Source organism: Athene cunicularia (assembly GCF_003259725.1).
Source record: "Athene cunicularia isolate RWA chromosome 8 unlocalized genomic scaffold, athCun1 chr8_part1, whole genome shotgun sequence".
NCBI lineage: Eukaryota > Metazoa > Chordata > Aves > Strigiformes > Strigidae > Athene > Athene cunicularia.
The window spans coordinates 18,964,155-18,984,699 of record NW_020799109.1 but is presented as its reverse complement, the minus strand read 5'-3'; the positions used below and the strand labels follow the sequence as shown (position 1 = coordinate 18,984,699).

The 20,545-nt window shown below is 36.6% G+C and overlaps 1 protein-coding gene across 5 annotated transcripts in view; it reads left to right on the top strand.

Annotated features, from left to right (window-relative positions):
• Positions 1-20,545, top strand: part of BCAR3 (BCAR3, NSP family adaptor protein) — a 97,091-nt gene that overhangs the window by 62,796 nt on the left and 13,750 nt on the right. Inside the window, exon 1 of one of the 5 annotated variants that reach the window (XM_026854462.1) lies at positions 11,384-11,485. The exons of 3 other annotated variants lie outside the window; for them this stretch is intronic. Coding sequence is in view for 1 of the 2 variants with exons in the window: in XM_026854461.1 (XP_026710262.1) it covers positions 11,735-11,818 (84 nt within the window). In the remaining variant the exon portion in view is untranslated. One more of the 5 variants, XM_026854461.1, reaches the window with a different exon arrangement.

The window sequence follows — 20,545 nt, the reverse complement described above, 5'->3', positions numbered from 1 at the left end:
TCAGTATATAAAGAGAGCTAATTATACAGAAGCAAGTTCTGAGGAAAAAAAACCCAACTACTGATTTGCTGGAGTCTGAGTACTGAAGTGTCCATACGGCTTCAACCCTTCCTTTGTCTTCACAGTGTTGCTGAAACCATGGTCACAGTTAAATGGCTCTTTCAAAAACCCCTTTATGGTAGAAGTGAAAACAGGCCAGACTGCTTTGAGTCAGGCTGCTAACCAAGTCATGAAAGAGATTTACGGACACAATAGCACGTTGTACATTCTGTGAGATTTATACAAGTTTTATGAGCCAAATAATGGATCCATTGGTAGTCTCAGCAGGTTCTTCTCACACCCTGAGTCTGCACATCCAATCAACAGACTCCTGCAGAGGAGAATGGATCAAGGGCTGGCAGATTTGAGTATGTCAGAGAACTTCGTGTGAATTGTTTTAATCAAATTCATGTGAACTAAAGACAGCTTTCTGTCCCATTGCTATTCACTCTAAATACTTTAGGAACTTGTAATAGAAGTCTGTGCTGTAATCATTAAGGCTGTATCAGGGTGGAAAGAAAAACAGATTTCTCTCCTCCTTTCATGGAAACCATTCAGGAATTTTCTGTGGAAGTAGTGCTAATAATTGCAGAAATACTTATCAGCAGTGAGTTGATGAGTATTATTATGGCCTGAGGTTTTGGAGTTGTATTTTAATCCATTAGTGGAAAAATTACAAAATTTATGACTGACTGTCTGCTCAGTATTGGTCATGAGGGAAGTTTATATTTAGATTTAGACTTGAAAAACCTGACACTGGTCTAAGGAAATTACAGCTGCAGAAAGACATGATTCCATTGTGAAGTTTTACTGAAGGATTCTTGTCTGTCCCAGCCCCATAGTGTTCATTTTTTCCCTATTTTTACTACTCCTTGATTTTGTTAGAAAGCAAACTGACATAGAAATTATTGTCATTTATGGCAACTTTTGTGAGTGCAACTGAAAATGAAATTTTGATGACAGTTCTGTGTGTTGGTCATTATCTGTAGCTTTGCAAGACAGGATGATATTTTATGGGTTTAATTCAACTTCAGGGAACTTTAGTCAGGTGAGGAGGTTTATTGATGCACAGTTTGTATAGTTAATTGCATGGATTCATAATATTGTGGATGCCAATCAAATATATGTGTGGATGATTGACTCTTACCATTCTCAGCTGTGCCAAGAAGATAATATGGTAAGAAGAATATCAAAAATGAAGTTTGTATCTCTGTGTGTGTGTATGTATGTTTGGGAAAGTTTAGAAAAAAACCTGTGTCAGCACAACAGGTAGTCACAGTCTGGGAAAGAGTTCTTTCTGATGACATTGAAAATCTCATTGCAAGAAGCCTTTTTTAGAGATGGAAATATATTAGAGAAATCCCCACTCCACTGGAAAAGTTGCCAACTACAGCATGTACCTGTTTATGAGCTGCTGTATATCACTCTCCTGTGGAGACTTGCCTGTTGCGATGCAAGTTGTGACTTGTGAGCAGAAAGTTTGTTGGGTTTTTGCATTGTCTGATAGTGTTATCTGTTAAGCATCTGAGCTTGGAGGAATACCTGATGCTACGGCACCAAATGATCTGGAGGTTCATTTTAAATCTGTAGCTTTTTTTTTCCCCCCCCTCCTTTTTGTAACTGCATCAAGGGCAACAGCATCACAGAAAGTGGATTTATCAGATGGAATGTATTTTGTTGAAGAGAAAATGAGTATGCCTTTGGCTTTACACATCTCCATCATGGATTTGTCATCCAACGCAATTGGTGTCAGTGATGTTTCAGAGATACTTACCTTTTTTCCATGTCTACTTAGTAGGACCTGAAGTTTCAAAACCATCACTCTACAGAAGTTTCCTTTTGTATACAAGCTGTATAATTCAGAAAATATAAGATCCTGTTAGAGCTAATCTAATGTTAAATACATGTATTTGTCTCGCAATGAAGTTTCACGTTTGAAGGCTTGGAGGATAGTTGCTAGTTGCACACTGCCCTCTGCTGGAGAACAAACAGTGCAAGGGTATTTTTTTAAATGAAGTAATGGCTCTTAAAATCACATTTCTCATAATAATTTCATTGTAACTTTCATAGTAAGAAAAAGTGTGTAGCCTGACCGTTGGAATTTGGTTGCTTTCTTCTCCAGAGGCACAGAATGGGGGAGAAAGATTTCCCACCCCCCCTTCCCCTTAAGTTATAGAAGTAGGTCCTGGAGGGATAGTATGTATTATAGTTATTCCTAAAAGCTTTCAACAGCCCAGGAAAATTTTAAAAAATATTTAAGGAGTTACATATGTGGTTGAAATTCAGCAGCTCTCAAGTAGTTAATTCCCCTAAAATAATTATGAGAATCTTGCTGTATTTATTTGGCATTAATGAAAACTTTTTTTTGATAGAATGCAGTTACCCATAATTAATGATGGAATTTTATACCCAAGTTTCAGTATTTTCTCATCTTGAATTTCGTTTGACCAACAGGCTAGTCTCTGAAAAGATGTTTGAGTCAGCAGTTCTGTAATATTTTGGATGCAAAGAGATGGATAAAATCTACACTGGTGTTTGCAGTAAATATGCTAGAATTATGATTCTAACAGCTCTGCAAGACAATGAATGCTCTTTTCAGTCTACTGTCCTGGTTCATGTTTTCCTAGTAGAGAGATCCTCTCTACTATCCTGTTACTGTTTGGGGCTTTTTGTTCTTTCCCAGCCCCCAATTCCTGAATGACCTGATTAGCACTAGGATTTGGGGGTGGGGTGGGTTGTTTTGGGGGGGATGTGTTTAGGATACTGTGAGGAGGGAGCATTCTTTGTGAATGATAATCCTTATATGAATTCAGTTAAGTGGATAGTGGCTTTCTAATTTTTCTAGCCTGTATTGTGAAGTCTTTTAGCAGTGGCTCTTGTGTTTCCTTATCCTGATGCTGGTATGGAGTTTAGAGTATTTTGCTTATTGAGCACCTTTTGTAATACTGAGTATGCTTTGGTAATTCTTAGAGCAGCATGTATTCTCTCTATTTGACTGCTAGGGATTAATCTTACATCTGTCCTATCACGAATTTGACCCTGTTAATATCTATATTCTACTTCTTGTGTTATTCCTCATTATCTCTTAAATTATGTCTGATCTGGAGTCATCAAAAGCTGCTCATGGCACTGAACTTTGAGTTGAAAACGGTCTATAAAATTACTTTGCACTAATTTCCTTGGCACCAGTAGTAATACTAGTTGCAGTAGAAACTTAGTTGAACTTTTCAATATCTTTGTTAGATGATCAGTAACTACTATCAAGTCTTATTCACAGATGAGAAAGATAAGCTGGAAAGGCCTGAATCTGAAACACAGGATAGAGTTTTGATGTACAAAGAAATATTCTTATTTTTGTCTCTAGTGTTCTTGTGAAATTTGGATTTAAATGAATTACCCATTTTTCTCCAAAATAGTAATGCCTGTGGTACTTAAATGCTGACAGTTATACGTTGCTATTGATAGTATCCTCCAGTCAAAATGACAGTGTCAGTGAAAAGAAATACCAGTAAATGGTGACATGCATTTGCTTTTCAAAGAAAGGAGAAAAAATGGGTGGTTTTTACTTTTAAGCCATTGTCTGGTTCACTTGATTTGTGATCCCTTTTTGTTGCAGAGTTATTGTATCTTCTATCAGATACTGCGCTTATTGAAGTGACTGATCATTTCTAAAACACAGTGCTTCCCTCTACTGAATTAAGCCAAGGTGTAATCCTGCACGCAATCCATTGCGTTGCAGTACATACTGCATTGCCTCATTTGCCAGAAAAGAACATGCCATTTCCCACAGAAGTGATACCTATGGGGGAGAAAGGAAGGTACTAAATTTTGCCATGCCTAATTTTTTTCTACCTCATCTGTAGTGAACATTTTGTCTGTCTTGGTAAGAGCAACCCCATGCATAATGAAAAGGATCTGAAGTTCTGAGTGAAGACTAAGCAATAAAGTACATAAAACTTAATCTACTTGTAAAGTGAGTTTGGTTTTGTTTCCATTTTTAATTTCTGTACAAATACTTATGGCAGTTGACACAAAGAGAAGAAAAAGATAACCAGTCTGTGTGATGGCATCAGCTGGAATTATTACAGTTTATGGTGGCTTTTATATACATATATGAATAGTGGTGTATATATATATATATATATATATATATATATGTATGTAAAAGGTACGAGTGCCATGCAGTTTTACTTCTTCTCATGTGAGATATTTAAACTCTTAATAACGGCAGAGGTCTGGCTACAGTTTACAATCTTTAGTGCTGATCTTCTCTTAAGTGTTGCTGAGCTGTGTCTCTTGTGTGGAATACATATTTTTCTATTCATTTTGGGCTTTCAATATTGTTCCACAGGAACTATGCCCAAAAAATGATAGTTACTAATGTTGTTAGATCATTTTCATAGTTTTGAAGATAGACTAATACCAAAAGTTAACTGGGACATGAAAATATTTAACTCCTTCATAGCAATGGCTTACTGAAGTTGATTTTTAAATGTATATAAGCAGATGAACCACAAGAGGGAGTGAGTATATAGTGTGTGGAAGACAGATTATTAATAAGCATTTCGGGTACTCTTACTGATGATAAAGCCTAGAGAGGTAAAGCTCCTAATATCTTGGAGCTGTGCTTCTAGATAATAATTAGAGTAAGATCGGTATATTGTGTGTGTCTGTATATCTTACCTCTTTCTGGAGACATACTGTTTGGATACAGTTTGGCCTGTGGAGAGGTCAGCAGGAGGAGCATTAGTACATTTTGGTTGGTATGACATCTATTAATGTGTGCTGTCAGAGAGTAGCTATGTCTGAGATTTTTGTACATCAGATATGATTAGGAACTAAGACCCTACACAAAAGAGGGAGTCTAACGTTATGTTGGCTATCTAGAATACCCAGAGCTCACATGCCCTCAAATCCTTCTGTTAGTAAAATGTTGAAAATATGTATATGTTTATGATGATGTAATGTGTATGAGCTGAGGTGAGCTTGCTGCTGTTTCTTCATCGAAGTGTATTGTGCAAAAATGTGGGATGCAGACAGGCCTCTTCAAACTCATACATGCCAGTAAAGACTTTTGGAAAACTGAATTGTCACAGAGCTGAGGTAGCTTGTGAGTTTTATTTTCAAGTGCCACACATCCAAAACTCTATAGAAAATTGAAGTATTTTAAGAGTATTCAGGAGTTTTAGATAAACAGTTGATTTTGAAATGCCTCCACTTACCCTGGTGAAGTAACAGAATTTTTTCATCTTTGAATTACATTTGGAATTGGTGTATATCTCAGACAAACACACAGTTTACTTTGACAGGAATGAGGAGGCTTTCAAAAACAGAAATCTGAAGTTAGCAGTTTTGTTAATGGCTTCTTTTTATAAGCTCTTACGCATCATTCAGCAAAGCTGAAGTTAGACTACTGACAGCTAAACCAGCAGGAAAGAGAAGTATGAGCCATAAGTTGTGAACTAATTCTGAACAAAAGGAAATTCATGCCTTTTCATATTTTCTTCCTTTTTTTTTTTGGAATCTAAGAAATAAATTGAAGGAAAGACACGATGAGACATGACAAAATTGCTTCATGTTCATACGTGGATTGATTGGCAGACAGTAGGTGGCGCTCAAGAATATGTATACCAGTTTTTGGTAGGATCAATAAAACTTGCAGATGGCTTCTTAATAGGAAGATTGCTAGTAGGAAAACCAAGCCTATTGCCAGATGACTTTAAAGCTTCTATGTTTTAGTTATAAAAGATGAGATTTTTCAAAGGTATTTGGATGTCTTAAAGTGCAAATTCGGACCTCGTAAGAAGCTCATGAAGAGGTTGGGCACTTATTTCTTGTAGCTGCCCATCTGGGTTTTTATGAGTCAGATTTTCAAAGAGATTTAGTCAAGCAGCATTGAAAACTAAATAGATGCAAGTTCTGTTTTCTCACTATTGCTGTGCAACTGCAGCATGTTTCTGACTTTGCTTCACAGAACTGCGATAGAGGGGAGGAAGAAATTATGCTGACCTCTCTCATACCACGCCCATGCAGTGCAAACAAGTGTAATAGCTGTTTCTATTGATTTATGATTAGAAGCTGCACCAACAACAGCCTGCAGGAAGTGAGGTTATAGAAGAGAACACGAAACAGCTCCATTAATTAACACAGGAGAATGGTAGGAGATGAGCCAGGTTGTGGGACGTTATGCACCTGTAGACAATTGTGTTAGGAACAGATAAAAGTGAGTAATGCTTTCTGACAGTGCTGTCATCCTCTTTCTTGCATTTTAATACACTTTATAAAGTGTTCATCTGTAAACAGTTAGGCTTTACTTTTATTTGAGGCATCCCCCAGAGAACTTTACTAGAGGCGATGGGCCATGTCTGAAGGACTAACACTAAATGGTAATGGGCATTGTGAAGATGATGTTTGTGTGGGCAAATTATTTATTAGTTGTTGTACCCCATTTTCTGACTTTCTTACATTAAAAAGAACATATAAGTAGTTATAGAGAAGTCTTCTGTATTAAACTAATGTTTCAATCTGAAGATTTAAATGCTTTGATTTTCTTTGGTTTTTTTCTTGCAAATTTTATTCAGATTGTACTTCATTACAACCTTACAGGTGTCATTTAATAGCCACAGGCACTCACAACTATAGCTAGATTGTGCATATGCACTGTGTAATTGGGACATAGCCATGTTCCATATGACATCATTAGTCCAGTGACAGTGAGCAGTGTGCTCTGGATTGGCTGTGTGCTGTGTCAAAGCAGATTTATGATGTTGACCCTTGTACAGTACACCATGCCACCTTTCATTTATAGCTGCCTTTCTGCCTGGATTGTTTACTTTCAATTAGTGGAGAGAAATCTAAAGCATTACATGTATTTCATTGAATTTTGTTAGGCTGATTTAAATGCTTAAATGATTTGTTGATGTAGTACAAAGTAACAGTGGCAAGCCACCAATTCCCTCCTCTAATTTAGTCTGAAATTATTTCACTGTAATATAAAATTAAAAATCATAATTCTATGTGTGAATTATAAGCACTTCCATGAAGATGAGTGGTATTTGGTTCATAATACCTTCTTGTGGATCTGCAGACTGTTTTGATAACTTTAGACTGCTTGTGAGGTGTTTATATTTCTATGTTTGGTTGCTTTACCTGAGCCACTTACAACTTTGAAGCCAAAGAAATTTTAATTTTTTTTGTGATGAGAGAAAAATAAACCAACCCCCTCTAGAGAAATTATCCCCATATTCTGTCTTGTTTAACTTGTACAATTAAAGCAGCCTAAGAGGATTCCAGGAACCAGAGCAAGTTCACACTGTCCAGCATGAAGTCTTCAAACTCCAGCATATGCAATGTGCTGTGCATGGGGCTGGGCACAGTTTAGGTGTGTCAGGGGAACAGTCCTGATATGCAGTGCTGGGTAAGTGTAATTTAAAACAGACCATGAAAACACCCTAAATAACTCTATAGGCTTTGTAATGACACAGATGGGGTTGGAAGAAGTACCTTAATTTCTCCTCCTGATGGACTACTAGGAACTCAACACAGAATGTATGATCAAGTGTCCTTGGACTCATGTGCCCTTGAATTCTCCGAATTTAGAAATCCTTTCTTAATAAATTTAGCTATCAAAACCACTCTAGCCAGCTGTCCTTAGAAACAGATGAAGGGATTATCAGGTATTTTAAGATTCTTGTCAAGAATCTTTGAAAACAAAGAAATTAAGCTGATGGTTGATTTGTTGATGTAGAGAGCACCAGAAATACATCAACAGACTGATTTAGCAGAAAGATTGTATTTGATGTTTTTAAGGTGCAAGAAACAGATGCTTTATTTTTTATGAGCAGAGTCTAAGAAACCAAAGTCTCAGTGAAAAGTTACAGGACAGGAGAGTGAAAATGTGGCTAAACCATCCTTTGTTTCCCTGAGTCAATATTTACAAATATAAATCTTCCCTACATGTGAAGTGTAATTTGGGTCAGCCTGAAGGCTGTTCTCAATCATGCTGGCTGAAATCAACTCCATGATAGCCAGCAGTTCAGGAACTATCATATTATCAACCAGAGGTTTCTTATGTACTCTTTGAGATACCTTCCAGTTGTCTTCATTTTCATACTGCTTTATCAGTGTCATGCAAAGGTTCTGGTTCTGACTTTTAAAAATGTGTCATCCATTCATTGAGCTATATATGCAGAAGTCATGTTAACCTTTAATAAAAAACAAAATCCCATTAGATTCACTATCTAAATAAAGCACCCTCTTTCCTAGCAGTTATACTGTTGATTAAAAGTGTCAGCAGCTGCTGTATAAAATTGTACAACTTTCTTTTTTAAGGTTCATTATCTCTGGCATTCACACAGCATACATAATTTTTGATTCTTTACTTACTCCATTACAGCCAGGAAATAAGGAACTGGCAATTACCATTTTTAATTTATGCCCTGCTGTTCATGTTGAGCTGTAGATGTAACACGTAAACTTTTTTCATTGCTGCTTAGTAACAAGCCTTTCAAATGAAAAATAGACACGCCTACATTGAATACGTACTAGGCCAAATTTACTTTCCAGATTAAGCTTTGCTATTCCAGTTGAAGGGGGGAGATTGTGCCTACAGTCAAGGGAATCTGTTGAAAATACACTTGTTATGTCCCTTTGGTCTCAGTAAGGAAAAGACTAGAGGGGGAATCTATGTCTTCTTGAAATGGTTTGGGAAGATGATTCATATCTTCATATCAAAGAAGCTTCAGTCTGACAAGGTAAAAACACAAAGAATGTGGTTTTACCCCTTGTTTGGGGGAAGGAACCATATTGAGAATTGTATCATTCAAACTAGATGGATAGAACTATACCAATAGTCCCTTGGGTAAACAAATCATACAAGAAGTTGCAAGACTAATATGTCTTTCTGTAAGGCATGAATGTACGTTTAAATTTGTCAAGGCCTGGGGAAACATGTTAGCTAGTGAACCACAAAACAGTAGTTGGATTTGCAATCTAGAACTTGTCAAAGTAGGAAAACACAAATCCAAAAAGGATACTGCATCCTCTTTGTTGTCACAAGTACCTTATTGTGCTACTATGGGAATGCGGGTGTTGTGTTTTTCTTCTTTATAAAGTGCTTCATGTTGAACTCTATTAGAACTGGCACTCCAAGTTGAGGGGTTTTATTCCTGGTGATGACTGAGAATCTTTGTCTAAATTGCAGTGTAGGTTTACTCATTGTTAGATCATTTTTTTACCCCATAAAGAGCTGCTTTCCGTTTTTGAAGTTACTTTTAATTCTTTTCAGAGCAAAAGTGGCCCACCTTATTTTGCATTGCTAAACCAGTTCGTTTCTTCTGCCAAATAGATCAGTCATCCTAATAGCCATTCTTGTCACCTGCTGTAATTTCAAGATACTTGTCTTGATAGTTTTTGCTCATAATATTTCAAATGAAACCTTGGTGTATTGTGCAGTGATACTAATACTTTATTGTCACCATTATAAAGCAGAAATGCCTTGACTGATGCATTCTTGAATTTGATTTCCCTTTTTGTAATGTTTTTCCCTCCTCTCTTCTGTAAATGGGATTAGGGTGGTGTTATAAGAACTTCTTGATGAAGATTGATGACCTCCCAGAGTACCAAAAATCTAGGGACAAGAAGTCACAGTTGAGGCTTTTGTGTTTGGAGTTCTGCAGGGTATCTTTTCATCTTCTATTCTCTGGCAACCTGCTAAAATAATCCTATGGATTTCCTCAAATTGGAAAAAGAACTTAAAGGAAATTAAATATGCTACAGCATAGAGTGGAGAGAAAGGGGGGTGTAGTTTTTCCCATTCTTAGTATTTTGTCTATTCCTTCATTGTCCAAGTTTGTCATAAGCTACTTGGAGAGGTATTTCCTCTCCACAGCTATAGCAGGACTCCATTTTCAAAGTCAGTAGTTTTAGCTTCTTTTCTGAGCCAATCTTTCATCCTTTTTCTTGCCAGGGTAATCACTTTTCAGTCCATTTAATGCTCTGTTCTTTTATACTTACAGAATTTTTCTTTCCTCAGAACAGTCACAGGCATAACGTGTCACAGCTACACGTGGCCAAGTAGTCTTAACTAGCTTTATGAACATTCTGGTTTTACTGCTTAACTTTGGTGTAAGATACCTGCAAACCTTAGGTGAGTCAAACAGGTAAGAGAACTTTACACATCACGCTTCCTTTTCCTTGTTATCAAGACTGAGGTTTCCTTTTCTTTTTGGACAGGCTCTACGTTGCACTTGTGTTGAAAGGCTGTGCACATGTTATGCCTTGTCTTTGCTCAGTGCTGCTTCTTGTTTTATGTGCCAAGTTCCATTGCTTAATGAAGACACTGGCGGCACTTCACATTGTTCAGTCAATGTGGGAAGGAAGTACTCTTATTATTGGGTGAGAAGTACTGCCTTGCAAGTAATACCTGAGGACATCAGTAAGCATTTACTATGTGTGCCCTCCTAATTATGGAATGTATTTGTTGCTGATGAAAAAGACAAGTAACTCTTAACAACTCTTTAGGACTAATTTATTCCTAATCTGAGATCTGAAATATCTGTGACTCCTGAATTTTTTTATACCATACAGGTTATAAATGACCGATCTCTTCAGAGTTTCTCTTTTTTAAGTGTTACAGGTTTCTTGTATCCCTCAATCCAGTGCATTTTCTTTCCTTTCACCAAGTCTGTTAATTGGGCTGCTATGGAGGGTGAGGTCTTGTCTCTAACAATTATTAAAATTAGCCAAATTATTTGCTAGTTTTGCCTTCATTCTTGAGAGAGCCTTGAGGTATGTAGGACAGATTCTTTGCTGATGAGTGGTTTAATGGTCAGTAAGCTATGGACTGTGGTGTCCAAGAGAACAGAATCACAGGCATAAATAAAACTACTGCTTTTTATTTTGTTTTAGTGTTTGTTTTTACTTTGCCAAATCAGAGGTGTTCTTGAATTCAGTCTTTTCTTTCTCTAGCAGTTTGCACAATCCCATGGGACTATCACCAAACTAAAGCTGTCCACTGATAGCTTTAAATTATACAGGTACCTTGGCTGCAGTACTAATGCTGACCATGCTGACAGTGTTGACTTCTTGCTATTTTTATCTAAGGAGTGCTTGCCAGAAGCTTCCTAATTAAAAATAAACAGATTCATCATTTTCCTTAGTTACCCTAAGCTCTAAGGATGTAATTCTTATTTGAGTAGGAAGAGAAACAGTCATCAAATAGTAATCAACTGCTTTTCCTCTTAGTTCTTTTATTTTTATGTGTATATTATTGATGATGCAGATAGAGACATTGCATGATTGAGCTGGAGCAACTGATTAAGTCTTTATCGGCACAGGGAGACAGTCAGGTATTGTATCTCATCAAGAAGAGGTTTGTCTTGAGCTGGTTGCTTAAATACATCTCTGAGCCAGGGGATACCAAGATAGAGGAGCTAGGATTTCACTGGTGAGTGAAACATCACATGAGGATTCTGGCACTCTCTCTATGGCATGCTGGAAGCAAGCATGCTAGTGGCCACTGAACTGATAGTATCAGCTTCAGCTGTGGAAAATGTCCCAGACTGTTATGTGAGCAGGGGGGTGTAGCAGCTCTGGCAGGCAGTGGTGATACTAAAGAGCTTGCTAAACCTCTGAGAATTGGTAATAGTGACTGGTTATCTTCAGTCTTGAGGAACTACAAACAGCAGAACTGAAAATGCCGAAGGATTATAATGTTTTTCAAATGCTGATTGCAGCACTATGCTGCTTTTATCATCGTAAGTCTATTATCAGAGTCAAGGTAAGTGCCCTTTTTCAGTAACAGTAAATATACAGTGTGCTAGTCAGTAATGCTTTTAGGTTTTGTTCAGAAATGTTTGTTTTTATATGATGGTTGGGTACAGTGTGTTTCTGTTCTAAAGAATGTCTTTAGAACCATTGTCTCAGAGAGAAGTTTAAACAACTTTGTTTTATGAGCCTGAGTTGTCTGTCTTTATGTTTAGGCACTAAGTTAAAAATGCCCTTGTTTGGGACTCACTGAAGAGAATTTTAACAAAGTTTTAAGCTTTCAGAATTTAACTGATCAGACCACTTGGTTCCCTAAGTTTTTCACTTACTGAAAACATAGGCAGTTGTGCTCAGGAGCTCAGTTTTTTTTCAACACTTGAGACAATTTTGGACTTGCCCTTATATTTTAGAAATTACAAAATACTCAAAATCATACACTGACAGAATGGCTTGGGTTGGAAGGAACCTTTAAAGATCATCTAGTCCAATCCTCCTGCCGTGGGCAGGGATATCTTTCACTTTATTCAGAAATGTACTATATGCAAAGAAAAAGCCTTTATAAATATTTTGAGCCATACCTCCAGAAGTGTCTAAGTGACTTGGGAATTTAATTGTAATCTGGTGGGGTATCTAACTACTTTTGAGGATCTGTGAGCTACATCTAAGCTTTTAAATCTTTTTAATTAAAATTTATTACTGAGTTGTTCTTTCATAACGAAGTGTCAGCTCTGTAAGTCTCTGTCTAATACATATATTTTCTAGAGAACTTTCAATGAGGAAGCATGTGAAAACCTTCACAGGCTGTCTTCTGGCCTGTCGGCTTTCAAACTTTGATGGAGGCACTTAAAAGTTGGGAACAGCTGCCCTCCTCCTCTCTCCTTCAGTGATTTAGTCTTTTAACTATCTGTTTCTGAAAGTGGGGTGTGGAGCAGAGTCTTTTGGGCACACTGAAAAAGTGAGTCTGATCAGACTGTCGTCTTTTTCTCACTGGGACAAATGTCAGAAATGATCATTAGAATAGAGAGCTAAAGATGCTTTCCTGTTACTGTAATTATTTTTCATTTTCATTCCAATTTTAAGCATAAGGTTTAACTCTTCTGTTCTAAAACCTTTAAAATTGCATTGAGTTTTATCGTTGGCTGTCAGAACAGTTACAAAACCGTTGTTCCTGACCATGCATGCCCTTTGTTTAACTTGGCATGAATTTCTAATACCTAAAATAACAGTAATGTTGTCATAGCGACTTTCCATTTAGTCTAATCCATACAGTCTCTAGAGAAACTGAAACATTAGTAGTATTTGCTGTATGGAGAGAAAAAAATAAAACCTTTTATGTAGCAACGAATTACAGCTGGGCTCTTTCAAAAATAAGGTTCTATTTAAAGAGATTTGCAGCATTTAAAATAGACTTGAATGCATGTGTTCTAGCATGCAGATTTAGCATTAGTTGAATCTGATAAAGTACTATTTTAAGAAGTTCTCATGGTAGGAAACTGTGGTGTATTTGCTGAAGAGAAAGTGGCTGTAGGTATAGAAAGAGCTGGTGGTCAAATCAAGTAAGATCTACACCTTGGGGCCAAATGATGTACATTCTGTGAAAAGCCAAAGTGCCTAGGATGGTATGAAAAACTGAGGTTAAGTCGTCTTCTTACTTAAATCATGAAAAATGTACCATTCCAAGTAAAATCAGATTGTATAGTTAGATGAGGTTAATTATTAGTTTTAATAGTAACTACAATTGTAATGAAATACCAAATTGATCCATAAATAAGCCTACTGAAGTCTGCAGCTCTGAGATATTCAGACTTTCCTGCACAGAGATAAATTCATTGTAATTATGTTGTCTGATTTAATTGAAAACAGTATGTGGCCAAGCTCAGAGATGCCTGGTTGTACCCCGTCAACGCACAGGAAACAGTACAGCACTTGAGCACTCATGTTTTGCTGTACTTAATTTTAGTGTGTGAAATTAGGATCTCAATAGCAGATGTTTGGTTTGTTCTCCCATACATTAATAGAAAATATAATGATCAGTGCAGAAGATCTGAACTTGTATCAATTAATTCTTCAGTCATGATGTGTCAGTACCTTTTACAATCCCATTTGGTTTTAGTAGCTCTTTACAGTTAAGGTCAGCTTCTACATTTGAGGAAAAGAAGGGGAAACTTCAAGGCATGGAGCTCCTGTTTGTGGTTAAAAAAAAACAGTGAAGTGAGTATTCTAAGTTGTGACTTACACCACTTGCAAGCCAAAATATTGTTGTTTAATTTTTGCATTTATTGGAAGTTAAGAATTAAGACTAAATCGGTGACTTAAAAAATGAAGAGGTCTAAATTAATAACGTTAACTTTGCCACAAGACAGTGTTTCTAGATCTAGCTAGTAATGGTGGTTATGATCAGAGGGAAAGACCTCAGGTATTTTCATTCTTCTCTATTATGATTCACATTTAGCTGAAGCTGTGCAGAAGGGGAAAGCCACTCAAATTATCAGGACTGCCAAGTTCTAAAACTTCCAGCACGTTGATCTAGATCATTACTGGGTAATGTACTAATGCTATGCATGTAGCATGCGTAAGAAGTCTTTTATAAGCAGCTACTTATTGCAAGTGCCATCTCTTCTCTTGGATGAATTGCAGACACTTTTTATAGATAGTAGATCTTAATTAATATTTCTTCAGTATGTGATGATCTAAATCTGTTTCGCTGGCATCCTTGCTCTTCATGTATCTGGTTTCAGCATGTATGTGGAGGCAGTTGGATTTGATAAGTTTACAAGTCATCACCACCCAGCACTATGGGTCTGCCTTTTGGTGTTAGATTTGTTCTTGGAGAGGGTCAGATGGGAAAAGACTGACTTATAAAAATTGATGTGAAATTTTGTATAGCTTCCTGAACTTTGATTCTCCATTGTCTTGCCTCTGAGTTTGAGTTTTGATGAGTCTTATACTATATAACTTTTTTTCAATTTCCCATGGTAATTTTCTACAGTCCATCAAAATTTCACTGCAATATACACTCTATCATAAATATATAGATAGCACAGGAACCACTGGTGCTTTCAAAGTGATTCCTTTTCAGTGGGAATGGGAACATTCTCCAGTAGATATTTATGCATTTAACTTCTTGGTAATACTTTTCATTTACCTCAGATTAAAACAAAAATACTATACAACTTCTAAAATCCTTTTGATTTGGTAGTCAAAGTCCCTCAGGTCACTGAGTGAGCAGATCAGGATTTGACTAACTCTAAACTTGGGATTTGTCATGATCCATTTTCTAGAAATGAGGATGTCGTCCTAGCTCTGAACGTGGTCACCTAGAAAATTAAGGAATTGTTATCAGTGTAGTGTTGTAGTGGAAGGTGAATGCAGAGTGCACTAGAACTAAGTCTTTCCATTACCTTCAGTTAACATCAGACTGAACTTGGTACTAAAAGCCTTTTTTATTTTCCTTCTCCCAAACAAATATCTCGCTTACTAATTAATAAAAAATGGCTGCTTTTTTTTTGTGAATGTCAGGCAGATTCCCTTGTTCATAGTGACAGACTGAGAACATGTATATGATGGAGTTTATTTGATTTTAAAGAGCAGCCACAGTTATGATAGAAGTTTTCATGGTGATTTGTGGACTTTTCGTCAGTAACCTCAAAAGATGCCACCTGTTACCTAAACAAGCACATAGAAGTCTTGTGGCTGCAAAATTGCCATTCTTATGTATTAATTAGTCTGAGTAGTTTGAGATTTCTCTCCTGTATCTTTGTCATGGTGAAAGTTTATATATTATTTGTTTTATGTCTCAACCAACTAATTAAGCCACTAGAAAATAAAACTAAAATCCTGCAGAAGTTGGCAGTCATCTATGCAAAGGACATCACCCATTTTATTATCTCCCATTACTTAACATAGCACTTGTTATAGTCCTTTGTCAGCTTTGTGCACTCTGGAAGATTAGAGAAAACTGCCCCTTGAGGAACATTTCTGCAGTTGTAGTTCAAAATGTCCAAGTTAAATCAGAAAATGGTTTTCTGAATTTAGAAACTCCCTTTTCCCCATTAGTCCTTTCTCAAAAAAACTACTTCAGAAATAACTCTGTCCATGTGTTCTTGTCACTTTGTAAGTTCTTGGCCAATGAAACTACTCTTTTGTAGAGAATGTTTTCAAAGAAAGATGGAGAGTCTGATTCCACATGGGTATTCTTTTAAATGCATAGCGCAAGTCTGTTGGTTTTGGTGACTTAGTGGTAGAGTTATAAGTGAAATGCAATACATTGTACTCTATAAATAAAACATATTATAAATTGATGTAATTGTATATTTTTAAATGCTTATAGTGCCAGATGGGCATTCTGATCATCTTCACAGGGGTTAGAGACTTAAGGGGTCTCTGCAGACAGTGAAGTATATCTTGATCTCAAATTAGAACTTTGACAATAAAATATTAATTTTCTATATGAACAAGTTGGTTGCTGTCTAGTGGTTTGGAAATAGAAGAATTTCATAAATTTTTCAGTTTTCCAGATTTTTTTAGTGTCCTCTCGTGTGTCCCCTCCCTTCTTTCTCATTTCACATCTTTGTCTTCCCTTTTGATATTTCTTGTCCCTGCCCCAGCATCCCCTTCACATTTTCTGTTGATTGGTCTTTCTCTTAAATTATCCACTTCACTAAAAGCTATTTAAATCTCACGAAATTTAAGTTTTTTCTGAATCACAGAGTATCTCACATCTCTCATTTATTTGGTGAGTCTGTAGGACATAGTGATTTTACAAGGTCAGACAGTTGTAGTTCATAGTGCACTCAAGCAAATGTATCAGGCCTCCAGTGCTGGAGAAAAGATGGATTTGGGAGAAAGCAGTGATAGATTTGGTTTAGATTGATATAGTACATTTATTAAAAGTTTAGGAAATGTACTGGCCCGACTTATTTCCTCAGTCAGATCACACTTCAGCTTTCACAGAGCTGTTTGCATTTATCCGTAATAATGATATCTCTTTTTCTTTTCTTTTTTTCTTGAAACCTTCAAAGTGACAGAAAGGAAATAATTGAGATTGGATGGAAATGAGGCCATCTTCAGTCATGTGCTTGTAACAGTCCTTGGCTGTGCTTTAAGTAAATAATACTTTGTCAGAAGTATACAAAGAGACATGATAAGAAATTCTGCATTATCAGAACTGAAGGTGATGATCTAGCATGGCAGATTTTGGACAATACCAAACTGTCTAAAAAGTAAAAGTCTTTTCTTCATAATTCAAGCTGTTTAAAAAAATCAAGTAAAAACCCTCCTCTTGATCACCTTAAAGGGAGAATTAATTAATAACAATTGAGGTAAGCCACAAAAGCTAGAATACATAAGATGCAACTATGGGTGTGTATCTATCTATCTATCTATCTATCTATCTATCTATCTATCTATATCTCAAAACCTGTGTGATTCTTCTCTCAGCTATTTTGATTTTCCATGGGTACGTGTACTTCACTGGAGTTGTTACAGATACAAACTGTAAAAAGAATCCACTGCCAGCAAGTTATAGAAATAGCTGTGGGACTTCTGTTTTGTTTACCACCAAACTCGTGCAGTAGATTATTCAGCACAATTTAAAAATTATTCTAATCTAATGTGATAAATTCAGCTAGGCTGGTTGACACAAGACCTTGATATAGAGCAAGTTTCCCTTGCAGAGTGCAAAACACTCAAACTCCTGCACAAACAACAAATTATTGTGAGAAATTCCCATTAAAATATGTTCATAAGTACAGAATATTGTAGTAGGTCAAGTCCTTTTAAAATTTACCTTAAATTAAGATCATATTTTGTTTACTTCCTTAAATTTTGATATTTTCCAGTTTTCCATACTCTGGATTAATATTTGCCTGAAAAAGTATAATACTATGTAGCATCAAGGGTAGCTTGTTACATCTGTAAGCACAGTCTGCTTTTAGTTTAATAGCCCTGAAGTAGAAATCCTTTGTGAAATATAATAAACTTGAGTGACGTTTATTAAAAACACTAGAATAAGTGTACTGACTGGAAATTTTTTTCCCCCTTCTTGAGTCTCTAGGTTTTCCATTGAGTATGTAAGGATTGAGGGCTTTTGCTGAAGGTTGATAATATTATATTGCTAGATAGTTTTGTGGTTTTCTTTTAAAGACTTAGTCACAAAACCTCAGCATGGCAGGAATATCTTAAAGTAACACCAGGAATAGAAACAATGTGACTGAACATGAACAGTTCCGGAAAGCATGTAACTAGGGGGAGTTCTTTGTACATCAGGAAAAGCATCTGTATTTGAAAAAAGTGGTTTTATATTCTAGGGATCTCTGACAGGGTTGTTACTATTCATAAATCTTAAAAAAATTAAACTGGAAGCTTCCCTGTGTCACTTCAACCGTGTTTTGTTGCAGAATATACTGAAGTCTAATTTTTTTTTTTTTTTTTTTTTTTTTTTACTATTCACTGTCTAACTGTAAATATAAATTCGGGTTTCTTTCAGTCATTGAGTATGAGCCAACAAAGTGTCTTAGCCAAAGGCATAAACTGAGGACATACTACTAAAGGAAGGCTTGTCACTATGAAGTTAGTGCAGATTTACAGCATACTATTACTGCTGATTAATTACCCTTTGGGTCCTATTGGAAAATGAGGCTGAAGTATCTGCATCACATTTATGTGGAATAGGTCACCTTTTCTTTTGAAAGAAAGCCCATTGACATAATTATTATGCTTTTCTAAGCTTAAACTCTTTCTTATTTACAGACTAACATGCTTGTGCAGGCTGTGCCTGGAGTGATTTTTGAGCCCTTACTTGCATGATGTGAAGTTCGGTGTATGCAGAGATTCTTGCAGGGTATAGCGTTTAGCATAGAGGGGCATAGGCTGGTATGATTACAGACAGTTCATCAGTCACACTTCTCCTGTAACGGCTGTAGATTGTGTAAGAAATCAGTCTCAGACAACAAAAAAACTGTCCAGGGAGACATGCTATTACCGAACTTGCTTACCTAGGCAGTGTATTTCAGGGTTTGTGCTAGCCACAGGAGTTCTTTCACTAAATTCAGAGTTGCATAAAGGTTATTTAAGCATGTTTGGTTCATCTCAGGAGATGTCTGAACTCTGGCAATCAGAGTATGCTCAGTGTGGTAGACCATGGTGGAGAGGATTTTTAATAAACCAATAATCATGAATGTTAACAATTTAGTTGGTTTGGATTCCTTAAATGTTTTTCTTGTTGTGTTTCTAGATGTAATTCAAGTGCAATATGTGTCTCATTACCTTCACTTGAGTGGTAAAAAAATCCATTTAACCACCAGAAGAAAATCTAGGTTTCTTTGCTGTATTTGTAATTTATGTGTATCTGTAACTCGATAATCCTGGTTTTTTAAGGTAATTTGCGTCAGTACAATGGATAAATTAGTTCATACACAAAGACCTATAGTATAGCTCTCTTTGTTGAATCTAGCTCTCCCAAGAAAATTCAGTTATTGCATTTGTATGCTATAGTCTGTTCCATTCACATTAGCTTTGCCTACCACTGAGATACAGTGGTAGGCAATGGTAGGCAAAGATACAGAAGGATGGTAACAATTTTTACAGTAGCTTTGGTTTTTTTAAGATCTCTATTCAGTCAAAAGCATCTTTAAAAAACTTAAATACAATTCACATTAAAATAGTAGTTCCTTTCAGAAGATTAGCCAGATCCATAGCTATGAATGTAAAAGATTTATATACCAGTACAACAGAGTGCTCTTGTTTAGATTGGAGCAGGTACTTTAAAAGTTCTCCAGTTTGTGCAGTCAGGGACAAGGTGCTCTTGAAAAGTCTACTTGGAGTCAGTGTGCTCTTCACTCTACCTTTGGCTGATGTAAATGCTGTATTACTTGCTATCATTCTGTAAGATGAGGCAGTGAAGTGGCTGTTAATTCTGGAACCAATGCCCGTCAGCTTTAAATGGGTCCCCAGCCATTTGAGTTGGGAAATAAAGGTGTCAGGCATGGGCCACTAGTCCTTTAGCTGTGTTAGTCGATAGATCACAGAGATCACAGAAGTTTGGAGTGGAGAGATTTTGTGCCTTACTTGACTATGTGTTGATACGCTTTTGGGCTTGAGTCCTCACCAAGGTTCCTCTGTGACCCAGTAACTCAATCTCTTCCCATTGTATATGGCTTTACGAAAGAGCCCTTGCAGTGAAGGTCTCTTTTTGTGGTGTGGTTTGTTTCTGCACAGACGTTTCTTGCCATAAAGCTTGGGAGGAGCTGATGGAAGACCTTGACTGTATGAAAGCACAAAGAAATTGTTCCTTTTTGAAAATGATTGTCCATTTTGAACCAAATTTGTATGGATAAATACTACCCTGTTATGATTAACAGAAGCATAACTTTTACCTTGTTGGTTTTATCTGTTGCCTTCCTGTATAAACTACTATGCTCATTTGTGTTTGTCTAGGAGAAGCCCTAGTTTTTTCTGAGGAAAGCAGAGAGAAGAGGAAAATTTATCTCAGAATTTCTCTGGGTTCCCAGCATGTTTAAATAGTCTTGGCAGCGGGATGCCTCTTCTGGCATTGTTCCACCAAAAATCTGCTGTCTAGTAATCTGTTGTAATTCAGTCTGCTTGAAATTGCAGGGAGGATTGTTGAAAGAAGTGCTAAATGTATGCCACCTGCTCCCACTGTTAGGTGCTGTGAGTATTCAATATGAAAAACAAAAAATGCTATAGAGAGAAGCTTTCACAGAAAGAATAGAATTGGTGG